At 47.7% G+C, this 22631-nt stretch overlaps 1 protein-coding gene across 1 annotated transcript in view; it reads right to left on the bottom strand.

Annotated features, from left to right (window-relative positions):
* The window catches only part of Rftn1 (raftlin, lipid raft linker 1), a 193737-nt gene that overhangs the window by 50345 nt on the left and 120761 nt on the right, over positions 1-22631 (bottom strand). Inside the window, exons 5-6 of the mRNA XM_021149367.2 lie at positions 11601-11991; positions 5318-5521 (exon numbers count right to left, since the gene is read on the bottom strand). Coding sequence (XP_021005026.1) covers positions 5318-5521; positions 11601-11991 — 595 coding nt within the window. The remainder of the gene's footprint in view (positions 1-5317; positions 5522-11600; positions 11992-22631) is intronic.

Below are 22631 nucleotides of genomic sequence, written 5' to 3'. Positions count from 1 at the left end.
CCATTCCGAGCTTGTGATTTGCAAGAAGGACATGGGAAAAGATCTGCCACATCATCTCTAGAGGTAAATCCTATGTACAATTCTCTTCTGTAGGCATGTGGACCATCAAGTGCAGTTCCAAGATCAGACTGTGGTTTCAGACTGTAAAGTATCTGGGACATGCACACCAGGACAGCTGGTCAATTCAGCTAGTCTAAGTTTTGCAGGTTTAAAAACTAGAGTTATTTGATCTTTGAACAATCTAAGGTAGGACTCAACTGTCCACATTCAGAGGGCCCCTATTTTCCACTTTATGTTGATTTCTGATGATTCCAGGCATGGCCCCACTCTCTGTCTCAGTTAACTATAGCTGCACCAGTAGTTAGGATGTCATGCAATCTCCTTTGAATATAAACACTGCTGAATCACCCCCAGATCACCACTGCTGCCTTCTCTTACCTCCCCCATCCTCGCCCCAGCCCTTCCTGTGATCTGGGCCTGCTACCTTCCTGCATTCTTCTTCAGAGGGCCAGTGAAGGTTCACTCCCCTTCTGTCCACAGGGACTAGCCTTCAAGTTCAATGCCTAACAGACCAGATAAGGATGTGTCTTAATCACTGCCTCGTTATGATGCGATAACCAAACCAAAGCACCATCAAGGAGAGGGCTTGCTTGCCTTAAGGTTCAAGGTTACAGTCTATCATGGGAGGAAGTCATCACAGTAGGGCTTGAGGCAGATGCTCACATTGATTGTGTCCTCAGTCAACGCTCAGCTCATTTTCTCTCTGTGCTAGACAGTCTAGGAAGGATCTCAACCCAGTGAATGGTGCCATTCCCAGTGGGTAGGTATCCCCATCTCAATTAACTTGACATGCACACCCAACACACACACACACACACACACACACACACACACACACGAATAACTTAAAATAAACCTTGTTTTTTAAATTAAACTATTTGTACATCTTTTATATATATTGGCAAGGCCAACTACATATGAAATGTAGTTCAATTCCAGCATAAGGAAGTAGTTACTGAGCCACTCCTTTGAGCCAAATGGCATCTGAGGAAACAGGAACAGGCAATGGATTAGGCTCACAAGATCCTGGGTTATGACTATGAACACTGTACCATGTACCCTCTGCTTTGAAGTTTCAGGTTCAAGATTACAATACTAAAAAACAAGGGGTGCCAGCCCTGTGTAAGTGTTTATACGATATCTGTATGAACTATTTAGGACACAAAGACATGTTATTTGAAATCCATATATTACAGTCTGGATATGAAATGTCCCTGGAAGCCTCATATGTTGAAGGTCTGATTGACAGCTGGTGGGGCTTTAGTTAAGCAACTGGGTCCCATGAAGCTGAGGCTTCATCAATCGATTGGTGCACTGATCAACTCATGTGGGGGGAGCGGGTGGGGAACTGGAATAGGTGGGGCTAGCTGGATGCAGTGGCATGCCAGTTAGTGGCCACCTTGTCCCCAGACCTTCCGAGTTGCATGAGATCATCGGTTTTCCTAGGCCATGACCTCTGCCGTGATCCCTCACCACGGCTCAAAGCCCTGGAGCTGATCAATCACAGACTGAGGCCTCTAAAAGCACAGGCCACAACAGACAGACCCGTCCTGCTCTTAATGATTTACTCAGGGGAGTTGGGACAGTGATGGGGAGTTATCTAAGGCAGTGAACATATTTCTAACTCGTGTAGATGACTGGATCAACTTGTTATCTGAAAAGGTAGCATAAGAACCCATCATTGCTTTGACTGTGTGGCTAATTTATTTGTTTGTTTGTTTGTTTGTTTGAGACAGTTTCTCTGAGTAGCCCTAGCTATTTTATTTTGGAATTGTCTCTGTAGACCAGGCTAGGCTCAAACTCGGGGGGTCTGCCTGAGTGCTGAGGTTAAAGGCACCATGCCTGGCTTTGTCTGTTTGTTTGTGATGGCTAATCTTGGTCAACAACTTAACATGTGGGGTTGGCTAAAACCCTGCTGCTGGGCATACCCAATGAGGCATCTTAAGTTGATTATTAAAATCAGGTGGTAGAGGGACCCTAAATCTGGGCTATCCCTTCTGGTGGCATCCCATTATCCTTCTGCCTGCTAGCACGGGCAAGTTCATCCATCTACTGCTGCAGCCTGCGTTTAACTCAGCTTCTTCAGGACTCCAGAGACTGAGAAGCAGCAGCTCTTCAGCAATCTTCTAGGATCACAGCCCCAGGTCAGGCACAGCAAGACATCCAGCATCACAGACCGACGACATCCAGCACACTAGTTGAACAAGAGACCCTGGCTACCACAGACTAGGATGCATCAAGGAGTCTCAGGATGATTTATTTCTTCAGAAGAGCAGAAATAGGGGCCAGAAAGATGGCTGAGCTATTAGGAGCACTGGGTAGTCTTACAAAGGAGCTGAACTTGGAAGCTCCCACATGGTAGCTCATAACCATCTGTAACTCCAGTTCCAAGTAAAACTGTGCCCTCTTCTAGCTTCCATAAGCACCAGATATAGATATGGTATACATACAAACATGCAGCCAAACATTCATACACATAAAATAAATTGCTTAAAGAAGGGTGGTCAGGAATAGAGATACATCCAGTTAAGATGACCCATAGCATTGGGCAGTGGTGGCGCACGCCTTTAATCCCAGCACTTGGGTGTCAAGAGGCAGGCAGAGTTACGAGTTTGAGGCCAGTTTGGTCTATAGAGTGAGTTCCAGGGCAGTCATTGTTACAAAGCGAAACTCTGTCTCAAACAAACCAACCACCACCAACAACAACACAAAAGTCCTGTCCAATGTAATGGACAAATGAACAGAATATGTCATCTAGAATATAGTCTAGCCAAGTCTTCATTTGGATAGCCTGCAGAACTACCTTCCAATTTATAGGAAACAGTGGCTAGAAAAACAGGCTAAAAACCCACCAAGAGGCACTGCTGAGTGAGTCACTGTAGGAAATCCTTCAGTGGACATTCAACTGTGTTCCCTTCCAGCATCAAGGTAGGAAAATGGCTCTTCCAGCAGAGAGAGTGCCAGGGGGTTACAGGAGGAAATTACCACAGACAAGTAAGATAAGTGGGGGGCCAGCCCAGAACACAGGGCCTTGAAGTGAGCTCCAAGGCAGGAAGGGGAGAGAGAGCAGTGACTACACAGCTTCGGGGCCCACTGACAGTGGCAGGGATTTGGCAGGCCCAGAGTCAGGCTCTCTTCCCACAAGAGATGAGGTATCTCAGATGTAAGCGTCCAGTCACCTGCTGACCTTGCCCTTGGCTTCTGGAACCTACTTAACTCTCCCTGCAACACCAGCTCGGCACAAGGCTGCCCCTTCTCACCCTCCTAGAAACAGACTCACTGGCTGGAGAGCACCCAGTGGCCCACCGCCCACACTGCAAGGGTCATCCCTGATGCTCTCTCTGGTGACTTTGGTGCTTTCCCCTCCCCATTCCCAAGGGTCACCCAAAATCCATCTGAGAGGACAATTTCCAACCAAGATACCTATCCCTTCCCACCTCTCTCCTATTCCATTCCTTTTTTTTTCTCCTTCCCACTTTCTTGACGCCTCCTAGCTGGGAGGACCTGTTTCCATAGCTATCCCACAGACATGGAGTCCCCAGCTCACAGGGTTGCTTTGAGGGCTTCAAGGCACTGCTGTATGTAGGCTGCAGGGAGAGGCAGCAGCAGGTCAAGAGCCATCGTCCTCACGTTTCTCTTCTGTGCCACGTGCCTGTGAGGGCCTTGGAGTTGGACAGATCCCCGATAGACAGATAGGGACTGGGCCTAAATAGATAATAAAGATGGCAGATTTCCCTCTTCCTTGAACTCCTGACCTGACACAAAGGCCTAGCAGCCACTTTCCTGCCTCCTGACCAGTTTGACAAGGTCAAGGCCCCATCAGGCCACGCCTACCTCAATGTTGTTGGCCTATCAGCTTCCCTGTCTTGGGTCAAGCTCACCAATCTTGACTTAAGGGGATGAGGACATCTCAAAGACCACCAAACCCCCAGCTCTCAAAGAAAGAAAAGATTTGGGGGCCCAGAGTGTTCCCTCTGCCCTGCCAGGAGGGTCTTCCTGTGTGCCATACTCCGTGTGTGCGTCTTCATCTCTAATAAAAAGCCCACCCCCTTAAAAGTTGACGCCAGGCCAGACTAACTGTGTCCTCTAGAGTTGCACTCTCAAATCCACTAGACTCACAGAGCTATCCATATTTAAATGAACAAATGTGAAATGAACTGTAAAATTTAGTTTCTAAGTCAAAGGTGTCCAAGATGGCGGGTGGCTATAGGATAGCACAATCCAGAACATTCTACCATCACAGACCATCCTACTGGACAGCACTGCCCTAGATGCTTTTCTTGGTAAATCAGATGTTCAATGTTATTTACCTGCTCATCATGCCTGCTGCTATAAAGGCCCATTGACTATATCACTGTTAGTCAAACAGAAACAAGCAAGGACCTTGCTGCCCATCTTGAGACCCATCTGCTTTGTCATCATCCCAGGCTACGAATCATCCAAAGCCTTCACATTCACAACGACAGGATCTCCACTCTAAGAAGGCTGACCTGGCCCTTCACAGAGAATACAGCATCCAAACTCTACTCCCAGCCCCGCTCCCGTAGAAGCTGCACATCACCAGCCCTGTTGTCAACGGCTGTCAGGCTCTGCTGGGACCCACAGGCTTGTGTCACACCCCACTTCCTAAGGCTTCTGGCTGACTTACACCCCTGCCCGAGCTGGTACGGCAGCCCCACATCTCAAACTGCTTCTTGGTCTTCAAAGGTGGCCATGTTGCCCCCCAAACCCTTTCTTGGCTCAAGAACGTTCCCCACTGTGGACAGACTTTCCTTCTGCCTCAAAAGCTGACATCGATAGTGCTATTTCACGAAGCAAGGCCCTAGAGATGAGCCCACTTCTCAGGCAGCGCACAGGAACATGCGGCCCAGCAGCAGCGCACTACAGCCAGGTGCTGCCATAATTTCCAGCCTTCAGTTTCAAGGTGCTGCTGTTGCTACTTCAGACTGCAATAATGTGTACAAACAATCTGCACTCCTAGAGTGGCATCTAAAGGGCGCCAGGGGTTGGGGGAAGGGTGGAGGGAGGAATTAACAGTTCCAGAGAGTCGCTTTCTTAAAAGCCTCCAAACCCACCATCTTCATTCAAGAAGACACCGGATCACTGCAGAGGGTCTAGCCTTTGTGAGATCTGCCCAAGCTATGCTAATTAGAAATCAAATGCTGTGTGTCTATTGATTATGTGGCTTTCTGGTGGAGGAGGCTGGAAAGAAGAACCAAGATCACAGCAACAAGAAAAGTGGCAAAGCATTCCGTACCGTTGGCCATGCCAAGCTGGAAGACGGCGTTCACCAGCACACCGCCTTTCCGGAAATGGTCACTCATGTGTTCCAGCCAGCTGGCGTCCAGACTGCTCACTGTCTGGCCGTTCTTGGAGACCTGGAGGGGGATGGTGACAGGGTAGTACTGCCGACATTTCTGCTGGCTCTTCGGTCTGTTGAAAAAGGCGAAGATCTCCATCTCTGTTGGGATTCATAGAAAGGATAAAGAGAGAGGTTAGCCCACAGAACCAATTTGCTAAACTGGGTTCAGTGCGTTCTCCCTGGAGCCCGGGAATGGTATCAGCTGGCAAGAGGCCGTTCTCTTGCCAGGTAATAAAACTCACTTTTCAGCAGTAATTGAGGCTGCTCTTGGGGAGTAGGGCCTTGGAGCTTGTGCTTTGGATAGAGGCTGTTGGCTTTTTATTTTTTGAGACAAGGTCTCACACCCTCCAGGCTGGACTCAAACTTGCTTTACAGTCAAGGGTGATCCTGAACTCTGCCTCTGAATTACGGGGATATGTTACCATACTCAGTCAGCATGGTTCTAGAAACGGGACCTAATTCATGTATGCTAGGCAAATAGTCTACATCCCTAGCTGGAACTAGGTTTTGAATCTGAAATATAATTGATAACTCAGAATTAATTTACATTGTTAAGCATCTGGAAGAAGTGTATTTCTAGAAATAAGTAAGAAATAAGTGTTTGCGAAATAAAATGTAGAAGTTAGTCATAAAGGGGGTGGTGGTGGAGATTCGTAAAAAGAAAAAAAAAACACTTCTCTAATTCCAGGAACCTTTTTACATCCCTGAACTTGCTATTTATAAACTGCAGGAGAGTTTCCTGGGGCCAAACCCATAATACTCAATCAAGTACATCAAGTACATTGATATGTAAAAATAAATATGTTCCTGTAAATGGGGGTTCCTGCTTGGAGGAGCAGGTCAGCTCAATCAGCCAGGCGGGCTCTGGGTGTGAAGCTGGGAGCTCTCTACTCTTTCATTTATAGCCCAGAAATCAATAATCCGCAGCAGCCCGCCGCTGACTGCACCTGCTGTTTATGCTGCCAGCCACAGCTAGCAGGAACTGCGGCCAGGAGCAAATACCTGGAATTTCAGTATACACTGGAGAGAGTCTATTTTTTCACCATTCATTTAGTCAAGCCAGGAGAGCTGGCCCAGCTTGGAAAACGTTGCTTGCACAGGCTGGTTAGGAATATGCATTGGTTGCCAAAACATTGTTCAAAGTGATAAGGAAATCCCCACCATCTCTCAAACAGAAAAGGTCATACACAATGACTTAAAGGTCATACACAATGGCTGGCATTAGGGAGAAGCACAAATCATACATGTGTTCTGGAAATGGGACGACGCCTGCACTTAAACTCTGGGATGGAGGCTCCCCAATTTCAGGATTGGGCCATTTGGATGTTATATAAGTACTAGCTGGTGTGTGTGTGTGTGTGTGTGTGTGTGTGTGTGTGTGTGTGTGTGTACGTGTGTGTGTGCCTGTAGTCTCTTTCTCACTTGAGATAGTGTGTGCGTGTGTGCGTGTGCGTGCGTGTGTGTGTGTGTATGTGTGTCCCTCGATAACTGGTTTACAGGCGTGTGTAGCCATACCTCGCTTTTTACCTGGGTTCTGGGGATTCAACGCTCAAGCTCTCATGTTTGTACAGCAAGCACTCTTATCTAGGGAGCCAACGCCACATACACTGATATTTAAAAAAAAAACCTGGCTCAGTTTCCTTTATTAAAATAAAAGGATTTTAAAGGAGAGTTTGTTTCTGGAGCACAGAACAAACCATCCCTGCTTGCTGTACTGGGACCTTAAGTTACGTAACAATCAGGTTCATTCTCAGAGCCCTGAAAAGTTTCTCACGTAGGAGCTTCATTCTAGCACAAAGGAAACCTCCTGGCCCCATCTGATCAAGCATCAGTGAGGTCCCTGAGTCGTGAGACCTGCTGTCACTAACCGCTGAACTGACAGGGGGTTTCATCAAGCTATTCCATCCTACAGAACCAGCCACCTGAATTGTATACAGCCAATGCAGTTCGGTCCTTAGCCCTAACCCAACCTCCCCTTCAGTCCACCTGCCTGACCCAAGATGCTGTATCGACCCCAGAAAAGATTTCAAACAAGAAATCCGGCCCTGGTGCAGGCAGATGCAGTCACCAGACGATGAGAATGGGGTGCTAGAGGAAAATGTGTGAAGTGAGGACCCAAGCCAGGGAATGAGGCTAGGGAGGGAATGGCTGGGTGATGCAGCAGCATCTTCTGGTCCTAGGTGCCTCAAGTTCAGTACAAGCAGCCAAGAGTCTGATCTGGTGTGTCTTAGGATCCTTCAAAGTAGACCCTCCAAGCTTTCCCATGCTGTTCTCAGGCCACATGTGGGCCTGAGCTGAGCTATAGTGCAGATAGAAGCTTGTCTGCATGTATGGAACCAGAGAGCTGGAGCTTGTGAACGAGCCACAGGGATGGCTGGATTTCAGTGTCCAAGGAGAGCTGTGGTTCAGAGGAAACAGAACTGAGAATTGAGTCTGAGTTGTGGGCACCATAAGCCAGACTTGGGGCAGTCAGCTGAGCTGGAGAGCCAGGCATAGCTAGGTGGGGATTGCAAGCTGCTCAAGTCATGGGCAGGGGGAACTGTGATGAATGACTTCCATTAAGGCAGGGCTGCTGGTGCAATGATGGGAAGGTCCACTACATCCCTGAACCTGTGGAAGGCTTCTCACTTGTCACAGGTATGGTGCCATCCCAGGACACCTCTGAGCCAACATGAGGCCACCTGACACAGCAGCTCACGAGAAACCCAGCAGACCCAGACATAAGTACCTCAGCCAGGCGTGACTTCCCACGATACCTGATGCTCTCAACTTCCACGGGCGGTTCAGATGTATCTCTCAGAATCCCTGACAGTGAGTGGCAGAGCCTGGGATCTTTCAGTCCTCTCAGACTCTGGGCTCATGCCCCATTCTAGTAAGAAATTAATTTACTAGAATACAAAGAAGATGCTGGTAGCCACAGTTGGGAACATTTGTTCATGGACTCAGTGGGAGCCTAGAGACATGGCACCAAGTGACTCAGGTGGAGGAGACAGAGTGACAAGGTCTAACTACCTCCATAAACTCCGGAAAGAAAAATACACAGCACAAAAACTCCAGGCCTCAAATCTGACTGCCTGGCACCACAGCCCTGCTCTGTCTGGCACACCCAAATGGTTCTTGCTTCTTGATCAAAGGTATTGTAAGGGGTACTTGGGTGTATCTCACAGTGACTTCATATCATCAGGAAGTCCCCAGACAAGAAGTCCCCTATTAATGAACAAGAAGATCCAGAAAGGTATAATACCTGGACCACCATGCAGGGTTGGGGTCAGTCCACCTGCTCTCCCTGCTGACACTAGCACCACAACGCAGGAATGGGGTCAGCCCAACAGCTCTCTCTGAACATCTGGACCAGGACGCAGGGGTGGGGTCAGCCCATCTGCTCTCCCTGTAACACCTAGACCACGATACAGGGATGGGGTCAGCCCACCTGTTCTCCCTTTAACACCAGCACCACAGTGCAGGGATGGGTCAGCCCAGCCATGTTCCCTGTAGCTCCTTTAAGACCACTGTGAACTGTCCCTGACTGGATCTACTGCTAGCTGCTTCCTACCCTAGAAACAAATCAACAGAGGAAGAGACCAGGGGCAAGAAGGGAGGCAACTTCTATAATCCTTTTAAAGTGTCTTGCTGTGATTGCAGAAAGAGACTTAAACATGACAACCTCTTTAGGGGGCAAGCAAACAGCTGAGCAGGGTATGGGATGGTGAGGCTGGGGTTGGGTGCCCTGTGAGTGTTTTTCAGGGCAGGGCAGTGAACAGACGCCCCAGAGAAGGAAACAAGCTAAACTCCCTAGGGAAAGGCTCAGGAGAGAAGCTGGGGTCAGATAAGGGCTTTGACCTGTGGAGACAGAGTCCTTAGATGTCCAGCCTTCAGGAAGGGAACGGTCCTTATCTGTGAGCTGGGAGCCACAGTAGCATCTCCTGTCATAGTTGTGGTGAGTGTAATCGAGATAACACCTGGGGAAAACTGGACCAAGGCCCTCCACTAGCAACGTGTGTCTACCAACTAATTTGAAAACGCTGGAGATGGGAGGAGAGTGCTGTGGTTGCTTGCAAGGCAGGGTGGGGACTGCTGATATGCAGAGAGAGAAAGAGAGAGAGAGAGAGAGACAGACAGACAGACAGACTGACAGACAGCTGTCTACTTGGGAGGACTAAAATGGGCTGTGCGGCTCAAGCTCCTGGCCTGTCCCCAGCTGGAAACCCCCTTCCCACTCACTGTTGGACTGAGGCCTCTGTGACACATTAACCCACCAGTGACCAAAGGATTTGAATTTGCAGAAGAGGACAAGGACCCCAGGAAATGGAGACTGCAGGCCTAAATGCTCTGGGCCTTAGGAGGGTTTGATGTCAATCTTCAGCCATAGTAGAACCTGGGCGATGGAGAGAGAGAGAGAGTCAAGGAGCCATAGAGCAGAAATAGGGCACTGGACATCTGGGAAGGGTTCTAGGAAAGGGTTAAAGGTCAAACCCAGAAAGTGAACCTTCTCAAGGTCTAGGAGAAAGGTGGGGTCTGGAACACAGGCTCCACACGCCTGATAGACTCTTGGGATCAACTGTCTCATTTCTTTTTAAAAGGCAGGATTCTGTGAGGGGTAGCACTGTGCAGCCAGGGCACTGAATAAGAGCTCCCATGGGGAAGTTAGCGGCACGTATCTGGACAAGTCGACCACCTAGCTAGAAGGTGCACAGAGACATTGGTTTTCTCTCCACGGTGCTGCCTGTCTCCCATGGCTGCTATGCCTCCCTCCCGGGTTTCATGCCTGACCTGGACCCTCATCTTCCACATGGCTCCACAGTCACCCTCCCTCTCAGAATTTAGCATGCTCAGCCCTCCAGCCTCACGATGGAGCTCGTCAGACCCTCCCACCAGCTCTAAACCCGAGCGACCATCAAGGTGAGACAGTAGTCCACCTCAGCGAAGTGAAAAACCCTACTAGTAGCTCTAAACCAAAGATCAAGGTCTTGAATAAATGATAGCTCTACTGTATCTCAGAATTGAGGTGGTCCCCCACCCCCCTTTCAGGGAAACCCTGCCATTAGATCTCAGATCTGACCATCCCATTTTTTTTCTCAAAAAGTACTGACTTTGCAAAAAATAAATAAACAAAATAAAATCAACTCACTGCCCCTATTCTCAAGCAGCCAAATCACTTGCAAGAGGTCAATTTCAAGTGTTTTTTAGATAATACAGAGCAGAAATGGTCACTGGGGACATGGTATAGAAAGGTCTAAACAAATACACTAAGGCAACTCTGTGGGTATTCTATTGTCAGGCAACTTATGGTCACCTTCCTAAAGCCAGAGAGGGCCCCCTTGTTAACTTAAGGACCTACACAATGGATGGGATTTCCAGGCAAAAGTAGAGAAAAGGAGACTATGAGAGTTACAGAAAGCTTCAGGAAGTCTTTTCATTCTATATTACACTGGAAAAGCCAAGTAGAGTGGAGGCGTGGGTGATGTCAACCCTACCTGCCGTCCTATGCCAGGGGTGCCAGCTCCCAGCCGGAAGTGGTAAGAGAGCTCACTCATAAGAGTACGTAGAGAATAGAGCGATGGCCCCTTTAAAGGATGGCAGGGTCTGGTAACTGGGAAGTATAATAACTGCTGTCTGTTATGGGTGGGTTGTTACATGACATCATCAAGGCAAAGAGTCATTAGCACTGACAGAGAAGACCCACAGTGGTGACAAAGCATTTTCTCCATGGTGCCCATCTGTCAACTGTATGTGCTTCTTGCAATCAGAATGCTTCCATCCGAGCAAGCAGAGCCATTACTCTCTTGCGTGGCACATCCTCCTCCCTGCTTTCTCACTTCCTTGTTTAGGCAGACACTCAGAAGCAGAATGCCCAAGCTCACTGGAGAGTGGTTCACATTCTCTGTATGGGTGTGAGGGTGGAGAAGTTCCTGGCCATCTGGGAACACTGACTGAGACTATTTCGTCTAGAAGCCACTTTTGGAGTCCCAGCAAGACAGTTTCACTGGGCTCTGTTCACCCAACATGGTCCACAGCTGCAGTTGGTAAACAGCTGTGTAGCCCAGACAGCTACTTGATAAACTTTCTCTTGTCTGCTGTGTCTTCATACTAATTTCATTTCCTTTTCCCTAAGAGGCCCCGGGGAATACTAAAAAACCTCTCTTTAAGCAGGTCAGAACTCCTGGCATTGAACACTTACTCCTGGAGGGCAGCTCTTCAGGCCCATTTGAGGGGTCGCCCTCTGATCCATCCAGTGCTGGCTGCAAACCCCGCAGTGGAAACTCGCCAGCCTCATTCTCTGCCGAGGGAGAGGGAATGCCAGGCTGCTGGGCACTGGGCACGTCCCCTGTGTATCCTGGTTTGGTCTCCGGTCTTCGGTTCACTCCTGCAGTGGCAGCATCCGTCTCTGCAGCCTTCGGAGTATCATTTTCCAAGGATGAACGGTCCCCTAAGGTGCATTTCACATCCCTGGCATCTTCAACACTGTTGGCAACAGACTTGAAACGCCGGCTGCCTGGTGAACTCACCGAGGGCTGGTACTGAGGCACCACGCTAACAAACTTCAAGCCCCGACTGGCGGCCTCCTGCACCTGGGACACAAAGGAGACAAAGGGGATTTTGTAAATGGGACACAGCTAGGCACTGAGACCACTGTGGATTCCCCAGTGTCAGCACAAGCTGCAGAGGCCTAAAGGGTGGGTCTCACTGTTGGAAACACTTAAGCATTTGGTTATGTATTGAAGAGTCTCTCTCTCTCTTTCTGGTGTGTGTGTGTGTGTGTGTGTGTGTGTGTGTGTGTGTGTGTGTGTGTGTGACTATGTCATGCTACACCCAGTTATGAGCTGCCTGACACAGATGCTGAGATCTGAACTCAGGCCTCTGCAGTAGCAGCAGTTTTACTGCTTAGTTGCCTCTTTACTGTTGTTGCTGTTGTTTATATAATTTTTGAGACAAGGTATCACTATGAAGCCTCATCTTGCCTTGAACTACAGATCCTCCTGAGCCTGCTTCCTTAGTGCCATAATGTCTTTTTTTCCCCCTTTTTTTCCTTTTTTTCTCTTTGGTGAGTGTGTACAATGCATATGTATGCACTTGAGTATAGACACCAGAGGCCAATATGAAGTATCTGTCCTTGATCGCTTTCCACCTTTATTTTTGGAAAAGAATCTCTCGATGAAACGCATCTATTTGTTTAGGCTGACTGACCAATGAGCTCTAGGGAGCCACAGCTCCAGGGCCCAGCGGTAGATTACAGCATGCACTGATGTGTTCTGTTTTTAACTTGGGCTCTGGGGGGTCCTGACTCAGGTCCCCCTGTGTTTGTGGAACGCGCTTTACCGGCTGAGCAGTTCCCTCAATGTTCTAATCTCATTTTTCATGAGTCTGGACAAAGGATCTGACAGAATAAGCTCAAATAGAATTTGAAGAAAGGAAGTCCTCATGGTGACAGTTTAATTTTTCTCCTCCACCATCCCAGGAGGCTAGAGTACAAACAGCACAGCTGCCCCACAAGCCCTCACTGCTGGGTGGCAGCACATGATCCCAAGAGCCCCCTTTTGAAGGCAGCACTTTAGGCAGAGGGCCTAGGTGGGGAATCTGATGGCCATCCTTCCCCGTGCTGCCTGCCCTTAGGTCTGAGGGAAGCCATGGTACCCTCGGAGCACCAAACACTGACCCACAGCTAATACTGAGCCCTTCGATCCCCAGTTCCTGGTACATATCATCTCACGCAAGGAACCCGGAAGCTATACCCTCTCACTCCCTGAGCTCCAGAAGAGGAACGTGACCATCTAACTACAAGGTATCTTGTGACACATGAGCACTCCATGAAACCAGCCCCAGGCAGTTGAATTTAGTAGGAAGGACACTGAAAGAATAAGTTGGAAGTAATCGCATGATGAATCCAAGCAAATCAGCTGAAAGTAGGAGGCGGTCTTCCGGAGATTTCCCAGGCAAGGATGCTCAAGCCCTGGGACCAATGAGCAAGGAGGAAAGCCACAGAAATCTTAGTCCCTGATTGCTAAGTGCATGATCTCAGGAACCCTCAAGGCTTCTGCAGTGCTCAGCTATGATCAGGAATCAGCAAGAAGTACCAGCATGGAGCTATTGGAGAAGTGACCTCTGCGGCCCTCCTCACACCAACTATCTATGTTAGTTAAACTGTGTCATCTTGGTTCCACACAGAATATTCCAGAACACAAAATCTACACCAGTTGCAGATGTACCCGACAGTCTTTTTTTTTTATGAAAGCAAGACTAGCAATAGTAGACCTACTGTGCACCCACTATGGGCTGGGCGCTGTGCTGACATTTACACGGTGTTCTGCATATCATTGTCTCCATTTTAGGTGAGGCCTGGGGGCAGGGGAGGGGTTGTAAGCTCGAAGTGGGGAGTTAGAGTTCACAGCCAGGCCTGGGCAGAAGCAGACTTGAGACAGAGTCGGAACCTCTCAGGATGTTAAATCTGTGTATGCCTGCCATGCGCCCTAGGCTGCTAGCTTTCTGTTACTATGAGCAAAAACCTCAGGAAGAAAGACAACTTCATCTTGGCTGCCACATTCTGGGGTTTCAGACAGGGTGAGTATAGAGTGTAGAGCAGCTCTCGTCCCTAGCTGAGAGAGACAGAGACAGAGACAGAGACAGGAGTGTAAGTGTAGAGCAGCTCTTGTCCCTAGCTGAGAGACAGAGACAGAGACAGAGAGACACAGAAGGAACACCTGCCCTCCTAACATTTCTTCACTCCCCCTATTCTACCCAGGTCCCCAGCCAATCCAGTGGTGTTACCCACAACTGCAGTGTTAGCTGTTCTGGAAAGAACCCCCTCACTAAACACACACACACACACACGCACACACACACACACACACACACACACACACACACACACACGCACACACGTTCTACCATCAGCTAGGTGCTCCTCAGTTCAACCCAGAACAACCACTGCACATGTATGTGCACAGGCCTGCTTCTGACTCAGATTCCTCTTCAAAGGTAGATAACGAGAAAGTGGGAGGGGGGTAGGGAAGTCTCCAAAGTCCTTCCTTTCAGTTATTGATCTATGATATTCACCTAGTTTTGAAATTATGTTTGGAAAGCTTCTGAAAGATACCAAAAACTTTAAAAGAAAAGAGTGAGGAGATAATTACATTACAGACCCTTCGGCTAAGGAAAGCTACTGCCCACAAAGCAGAGCTCTCAGTTTCTGGGCAAAATAGACAAAGGGGAGAAGTTGGGCAGGCCTCATCTAAAGTAAGCCAACAGCTTGTCACAGGGAAACATCGCCTTCCTTAATGGACGCTGACGGTGAAACCACGGCAATGGCAGGGCCTGAAGGCATTCAGAAAGACTGAGCTGGGGTTCCTCAGTGATGTGGAACATCACAGAAGGTGGTAGAAATTTTCAGTGCCTTGATGTCATCTATAAGCAGGAAAACCAGGAGCCTCTCATAGCAGACAGCATGTGGTAAGTGGACAGACAGATCAGGGCCTAGCAAAGGTACTAGCGCTGGCAGAGATTCCTGGACTCTTCTGTCAGTCTGGACCTCTGGCGGCCACACAGAGACTGCTGGGGCCATCGGGTAGAAAGAGAGAAGAGGCTCTGCACTCAGCCCATGCTTACCACAGACCCTTGTGCCCTACACTACTCTGTACTGAATTCACTCTCAGCCAGGGGTCTCAAAGTGAGGTCCCTAGGCATCAGTGTCCCCTGGGAACTCAGGCGCATTGTGGATTCTCAGATACCTTAGACCTACTCAGTCAGCCATTCTGAGCTGAGCTCTGTAGTTCAGGATTCTGTCTAGGATATTCCTGTGTCTACATGCTGGAGGGCCCTCTGCAGCAGGTCAGGTGTGTTCTTTATGGTTATGTTCTCAGTGATGGGACGATGGTCTGTTGGGCAGTCATGCTTACTGCATACCTGCATGTGTGTGAACACCTGGCATGCATGAACGTGCACGTTCCTTCACTTTCATTTCTCTCTCTCAGAAAGTCGTATGACCAAGTCTCTAGTCAAACAGAGTCCTGTCTGTTTCTCATTTACTTATTCTCTCAACTCCTTCACAGAACAAGTCTCAGAGGCTTAACAATGGAGGGTAGGCTGGGTATGGAACAGGCTTCATCTAGGGCCCCGGGGTTCTCCTTGGCCCCACTTTCTCCTGGTGACCCTAGTCATAGAGTTTCAGCACGGATCGTTCTAACCACTATCCACATTTGTGCCTTACTCCCGACTGCCCTTGTAAGTCCTGACCAATCCAGCCAGTGGCCATAGCTGCTGGACCTCTGAATCTGGGGACACGGTTCTCTCCCTCCTCGGGTCCTCCCTTCCGTATCTACCCACACACATTCAACCACATCCTGCCAGATCCATCCCTCACCATGCTGCACACAGCTAAGGTCATCTTACTCCTCAGCTGTGAAGCTTCGAGACTATCACATGCACAATCACAACCGTAACGAGGCAAAAGAGCAATTCACACTGCTTAACTCTCCTACGAAATATGTCTGCATGCATTCTATTAGGCCTCTAAAACAACCCCTTACAGCAGAGGAGGCCTGTCAGACTTCCCAGAGCTCTGAAGCAACACCAAACTTATCCTGCACACCCTGGATTGAAAGTCTTTCCCTGACATACACAGCCTCTGCTGAGATGCCCATGAGATGCCAGCCTAACTTTATGTACGCTTGCGCCCGCCCCATACTCACTTCTGCTGTCTTTGGACTACTGGGTAGGTATTGAGAGCACTGCAGTTTGGATTGAGCCATGACTTAATCCAACACTTTCTATCATGGTAGAAAATCTCCGTGGTAACAGAATCAGGATGTCAGAGAAAAGATATCTTTTGAAATTTAACTATATAAGAGTCTCAACTTATTGAAAAAGTCAACTTTGGTTACATAGTCAAGGAATAATTTTTAATACACACACATACACACACACACACACACACACACACACACACACACACATGACATTCCCAAGATATCTTAGATGAACTGGAGGTTGTTCAGTTTTAGAATGTCTATCTATATTTAGAGTACATAGACCAGCCACAGGGAAGCCACTGAGAACTGGGACATGGGTCAAGTTCACTGAATAAGTCATCACAGCTGTGCATAACATGGGACTGTTATTACAAAGCCTCTGCTCTCACACGAGATCCATGGGACAAGATACAGCGCCACAGGCAAAGGTCAGAGACAATTTCAAGGCTGTCATCTGAACCCAACAAGAGAGGTACCAAAGCTAATTTTGTCACCCTGTCTATATACTATGGTAATAAGTTGTTTGGTAAAATACTACGCTAACTTAAATGTTGCTAAAGCGGTAATTTAAAGGTATGATTGACATCCACAACCAGCTGACTTTCCATAAAGTAAGTCAGTTCTACAAAGCAGTAGGCCTCAACCAATCAGCTGAAGGATTTATGGCCATGTGCCCTATACATTAACTCCAGGACCTGGGAGGGGCTGGGTGAGGCCAAAGGGTCTGGGGTGAGAAAGGCTCCATACTGTTCAAAGGAAGTTAGAGCTACAGCTGGTTGACTTATTTTTAACAAATTATTGGAGTATCTAACTTTATGATGAGTCTGATGAATGCCTGTAAATCATCAGCTAATTAACACTAAAAATTAAAAGTTACTGCTTAAAAAAAACATTAAAGGGGTTTTATTTTTATCCAGAAGAATAGCTTCTAGCCATATGTGCCTATAAAACTAATTCAAATGAAAACATTCAATTCCTTAGTCATCAGTAGTGACAATCCTACTGGTTGGTATATATCTAGAAGATTTCTGTAGTGACTGAAAGTCCTACTTGGCATATAGTTGCTATCAAGCATGATATATCATATAAAATGGCAAATGGCAGAGGCCTAGAGAAGAACCTCAGTGTTTAAGAGTGTATACCGCTCTTACAGATGACTGGAGTTTAGTTCCCAACACCCACACTTGAAATGACACAATGATACAATGTGGTTTTCTGGCATCTGCAGTTACCTGCACTCATGTATATACCATACACATTGTTTTAAATTTAAAAATACAAAAGGATGGCAAGAGTCTGAGGCATATAATACACCCCAAATGCACCTTAGAAAAAAAATTACTGTCCACTCTAGCTCTCCTCATAATTCATAGCTTCCTGCTGGGGACACACACCTTAATTTCTTCAAACAGAGTTATGTCAGGGCCAGGCACAAAATCTGCTTTTCTGGGTTGCACAGTTTCCATGACTTTTTGCGGTGAATATTTTATCACATGCACACAGCCCTCCCCACTTTTGTCACTGGTGCAGCTTTCTAAAAAGCCAGCCTCAAAATAACAAGAACTTGAGCTCTCATCTGCAGCTGCCTGTAGGAACGTATCAACACTTAGCTTCTCAACTGAGTGCTTTGCCAGGAACTCTTGCATGCACATGAGCAGGCCACGAGGAAGAGCCACAGAGATCCATGGTGGTGGTGGTGTGGTGGAATGGGCAGGGTGATGGTGGTGGTGGTGGTGGTGGTGGTGTGGGTAGTGGTGGTGATGGTGGTGTGGTGGTGTGGGTAGTGATGGTGATGGTGGTGTGGTGGTATGGGTAGTGATGGCGGCGGTGGTGGTGGTGGTGTGTGGTGGTGGTGTTTTCTAGGTGACCAAAATTCTAGGAATGAATCTTGGGGCAAACAGCCTGGAGACCTAAAGCTTCGGACCTAGCACTGCATCTTACTGCTTACTCCTCAAATCAGTTGATCATATCTAACACGGGAATAGTAATGCTCACTTACCCATTCATTGGATCAGTCATCTTATTCCTACCATGAATCCCTACTATAATGGATGGGACTAGGTTTTAGGGAATCAAAAATGGTGCTACTCTTCCATCTTGGGTACCCATCATTACTCTACCATCCTGCTGTATCATCTGAGAAACCCTAAAGAGTTAACCTTGGCCTTCTTCTTGAACTGCCCATACTCAATTTGAGATGCCTCCTGCTTGTTCTGAGATGTCCAGTGGTTGCCTTTGATGCTCTGCTAGTAAGGGTGAGTTGGGAGAAAGCAGGAGGCATGCTGTAGTAGCTCAGCAAACCAAACCTCCTTAGAAACAAAAGGAAGGGGCTAGAGAGATTGCTCAGTGGTCAAATGTTGGAGGTTGGTCTGGTGCTATGAATACAGATGCTACACTCTGAACCCCAAGATCTGCTTCCTGTCCAGAGGAGTGCAATCTCACATATCCTGGCCTTTGTTGTGTAAACCTTGCTCCCAAATTTAAAGTTGATTGGTTCATTTAAAAGGCTGGACAGCCAATAACTGAGCAGAAGAGAAGTAGGCAGAGTTGAGGTTCCACGGCTCGGGGCCAGAGGGGGAGTCACACTATGTAGAGTGCTTCCACACTGTGTAGTGGGTAGACCAAGAGCTTGGCTTAGACCTGCAACAGCCCTGCCAGAAAACGTCCTCCACCCCACTCGACTGCCCACTTCTACTTGTTGGTGTTGGCCTTCTTATCTACGGCAAATGTCTTCATAGCAAAAAACATGACCACTGCCAACTTACCATTCTGCCTGCCAACAGCTTAGACACCAGAGACAGAAATTGTAAACTTCCTGTTACTCTCAGGGAAATACTGCAGGGACTTGGCTTACTTGGTTCATCTACCACACAACCCTTACACCTAGGGCTCGAGAAAAACCGCCAAGATGCAAGGGCCAGAAGACCAGCGCACTTGCTCTGGTCTTCACATGACAGAGATGCCACATGTAAACTCAACAATATGGTTGCCTAAATGCAACCTGCATCATCCCAACACTAGTCCACATACAACACAAAGTGGGGAAACCTCACAAGCTTCCACCCCAAAATAAAAAGCTACAAGAAATTAATAGCTGCTAAGAGAGGGAGACTGCATCCTCTCAAGGATGGGTCCCCTGACAGGGTATCGATTCTCAAATGGTCAGCTCTGAATGCTTATGCTTGTAGGAGCAACACTAAATAGACGGGTGTGTGTGTGTGTAATGATAATTATAGAAAAAACTATATAAACTTACGACCGAGTAGGAGAGCTATGGGAAAGGGGAACTAGGAGAGCATAAATGAAATAATTCTCAAGAATGGAATTATCAAAAAATTAAACTTCTAAATTAAAAAACTCTGGCCAGGCTTTGGTTAGACGTCCACCTCCGGGGGGGCCAATCAGCACCGGCCAGGTTGCCACCTCCGGGCCAATCAGCACCGGCCAGGTCGCCAGGTGGTTACCAAGGAGACGTCACATCGCTGAATAAAGTCATTCTCAAGAAATACTGCTTCAAGGCAGACAAAATCAACTTGGATATATTTCATGTATACATCATGTGACGAGAAGTAAGGCTTGCAGCTTCTTTATGGCCGACTTGCAGAAACAGAAGCCTCAACGGCTAAGAGGCAAATGCTACAAAAGATGACTGATATTTAGGGCAGACAAAGCTGAGTAGCTAAACTGGTATTCAGCACATTGACATATTTTTTGGTCCAAACTGTTTCTGCTCCGTTACTCTAGGGAATGACTTGTCTGGCATAGACGGATCATTTATCTGCTCCCCAGAGAATGTGCAGATCTCCACCAGGTCTGCTCAAGAAGTTATAAGCACTCTCTGGAACCCACCTCCTCCCAGCCAGCTTGGCTGCCACCTCTGACACACTCCCATTATTCCAGCAAGTCATCCCACAGAGCCTGGCCATCTCTAGAGCTAAGCACACATGTGGTTGAATCAAATAGGTACCATACTTGGTTTGCTTCTTTTGTCTGAATCATAGTGGCACAGCTGGAATCTGTGCACACAGAAATGGTTTGGAGCTACTCACAGTAAACAACTGAGGAAGTATCAGGAACTAGGCAGGAAGAGCCAACACTGGATTCATTTTTCTTAGTCCTTACACCCATTGTCCTGGTTTCATTTTTGTTGCTGTGTCAAAAGCACTTCACGGGAGAAAGGGTTTATTTGGGCTCATAGTCCCAGGTCCCAGGTCCAACTCTGAGTAGAAGCCAAGCCTCTCAAGCCAGCAGGAAGTTTAAACAGATAATCTCATCACAGTCAAGAACACAGAGAGAGAATGAATGCTTGCCTGTCTGCACTTAGCTCACTTCCGCACATGCAGCCCAGAAGCCAAGGCCCAGGGAATGGTCCCAACCATGACAGTTTATGTAATTAAGATGTCTTCCATCTTCCATAGACTCATCCACAGGCCAACTTGGTCAAGATAATCCCCTATTAGGATTCAATTTTCAGGTGATTCTAGATTGTATTGAGCTGATGACCAACACAATCTATCATAAACATGCATTTCCTTTCAATACTCATGCTGCAGACTTGAAAACTGAGGCAGAGATAGATAGGCATCCTGCCCAGTGTCATCCAGCAAATAGTCCAGGGGCAAGTCAAAATGAAATCCAGGCAGTTGTCATTAATGTTCATCAGCATTTTAATGTACCACACACACTTACACTCCCATTACCTCTGTTGTTTCCTGTACTATGAATACCTGGGCTAGCTCTGAATGAGTCTAGAGTATTTGGATTGTGGACATTTTACTTTATGGTGTGGTGTCATGGCTCTCCAGCAGTGGGAAGACAATCAAGACTACGTCAGGAAGGAGGCGGTGGTGGCTCATGCCTTTAATCCTAACACTTGGGAGGCAGAGGCAGGTTGGATTTCTGAGTTCGAGGCCAGCCTGGTCTACAAAGTGAGTTCCAGGACATCCAGGGCTATACAGAGAAACCGTCTCGAAAAAAACCAAACCAAACCAAAAAAGACTAGAAGAGAAAGTTTTCTCTCACAATTTAAGGTCACAGTCCATCCCTAAGGGGGAAGCCAAGGCAGGTGCTTATGAGCTAGTCACATCACATCTGTGGTCAGGGGCAGAGAGAAATAAATGCATGCAGACCTATCTCATTTGCTCTTAGGTAGCTTTTCTCTACTCTTAGAGTGTCCGTGAGCCCTTGTCTGGGGACTGGTACCATCCACAATGGGCTGGGATTTCACAATCAGGACAACCCTGCAGACAAGCTCAGAAACCCACACGATCTAGAGAATTCCTTTCTTCCTAGGTGACTCTAGGTTTTGTCAAGTTGACAATGAAAGCTGATCACCATGGAGATTGGGGCTCATTAGATTGTGTGTGTCTTCATCAGTTGGTCTGCAAGTCTTTAGGGGACATTTCCTTGATTAATTATTGGTGTGTGTGGTGCCACCCCTGTGCAAGGGTGGTCCTTGGCTATAAGAAAAAGCAAACTGACTGAGACAGGGAGGGTGACAGGAAGAGCCTGGGGTGCGATTGCACCAGCGTCTGTGAGCAGCGATCCTGCATGGCCTCTGTTTCTGTACCTGCCCCGGTATCGCTCTGTGATGGACTAGGATTGGGACATGTAAACAAAAGACACCCTTTCCTCCCTATGTTGGTTTTGCTCAGCATGTATCGCAGCAATAGGAAGCAACCTAGAAGAGAAGCCAGGAGATTTGAAAATATGTTCATTTGAGATTCTGAAAACCTACATATTATTGGTTAGTCCTAGCTTCTTTCTCTGTAGTGCAGGCTGACCTATAATTTACTAAAATGGTCCAGGCTAGCCTTTAACTCACAATCCTCTTGCGTCTGCTTTGCAAGTGCTGGGGTTACAACTGTGCAATACCACCCCAGGCTATTCCTATCATTCCCTATAGCAAAGGGAACTCAGTCCAGAGTAACTACAGCAAGGCTCAAGGGCTTACCTCTCAAGACAGCACTATTAAGAAAATGAAGCATCATACTACCATGGGTTTCTAATCATCTAACAACTCAAGTTCCTCAAGAAGAAGAAAGTGGAGGCAATGGGCAATGTTAGCCTGAGTGCTTACTGTCAGGGTGAGCAGCTTCCCAACCTGGGCCTTTGTGTAGATGAGGTAACACATTTCCCTAAATACCCCCAAACAGGCAGCCAGCCAGTACCAGGTGGGTGGGGTGGGTGGGTGGAGGGTGGGGGTGCTGATTCAGCAGCCCCAATTTTATACTTCAGTAACACCAGTGACCTGAGACAGCAAGCTGGGGGTGGGGTGTCCCTGAATATCAAGGGCTTATTAGAACTCCAGGGAATTTTCTAGAAATCTATCTTTAGAGTCTCCATGGAAGTCAGAGCTCAGCAGTGAGGCAGAGACAGAGTTCCGAGAGTGTGAGCAGGAGCAGATGCCCGTCTTCACACCTCGCTGCTTTACTATCCCAGCGCTGTGACTTTCCCCAGCGCTCCCT

The sequence above is a fragment of the Mus caroli genome, unplaced genomic scaffold, assembly GCF_978045245.1.
Source record: "Mus caroli unplaced genomic scaffold, Mus_caroli_1 scaffold_18, whole genome shotgun sequence".
In the NCBI taxonomy this organism is placed as follows: Eukaryota; Metazoa; Chordata; class Mammalia; order Rodentia; family Muridae; genus Mus; species Mus caroli.
This window is presented reverse-complemented; position numbering and strand designations above follow the sequence as displayed.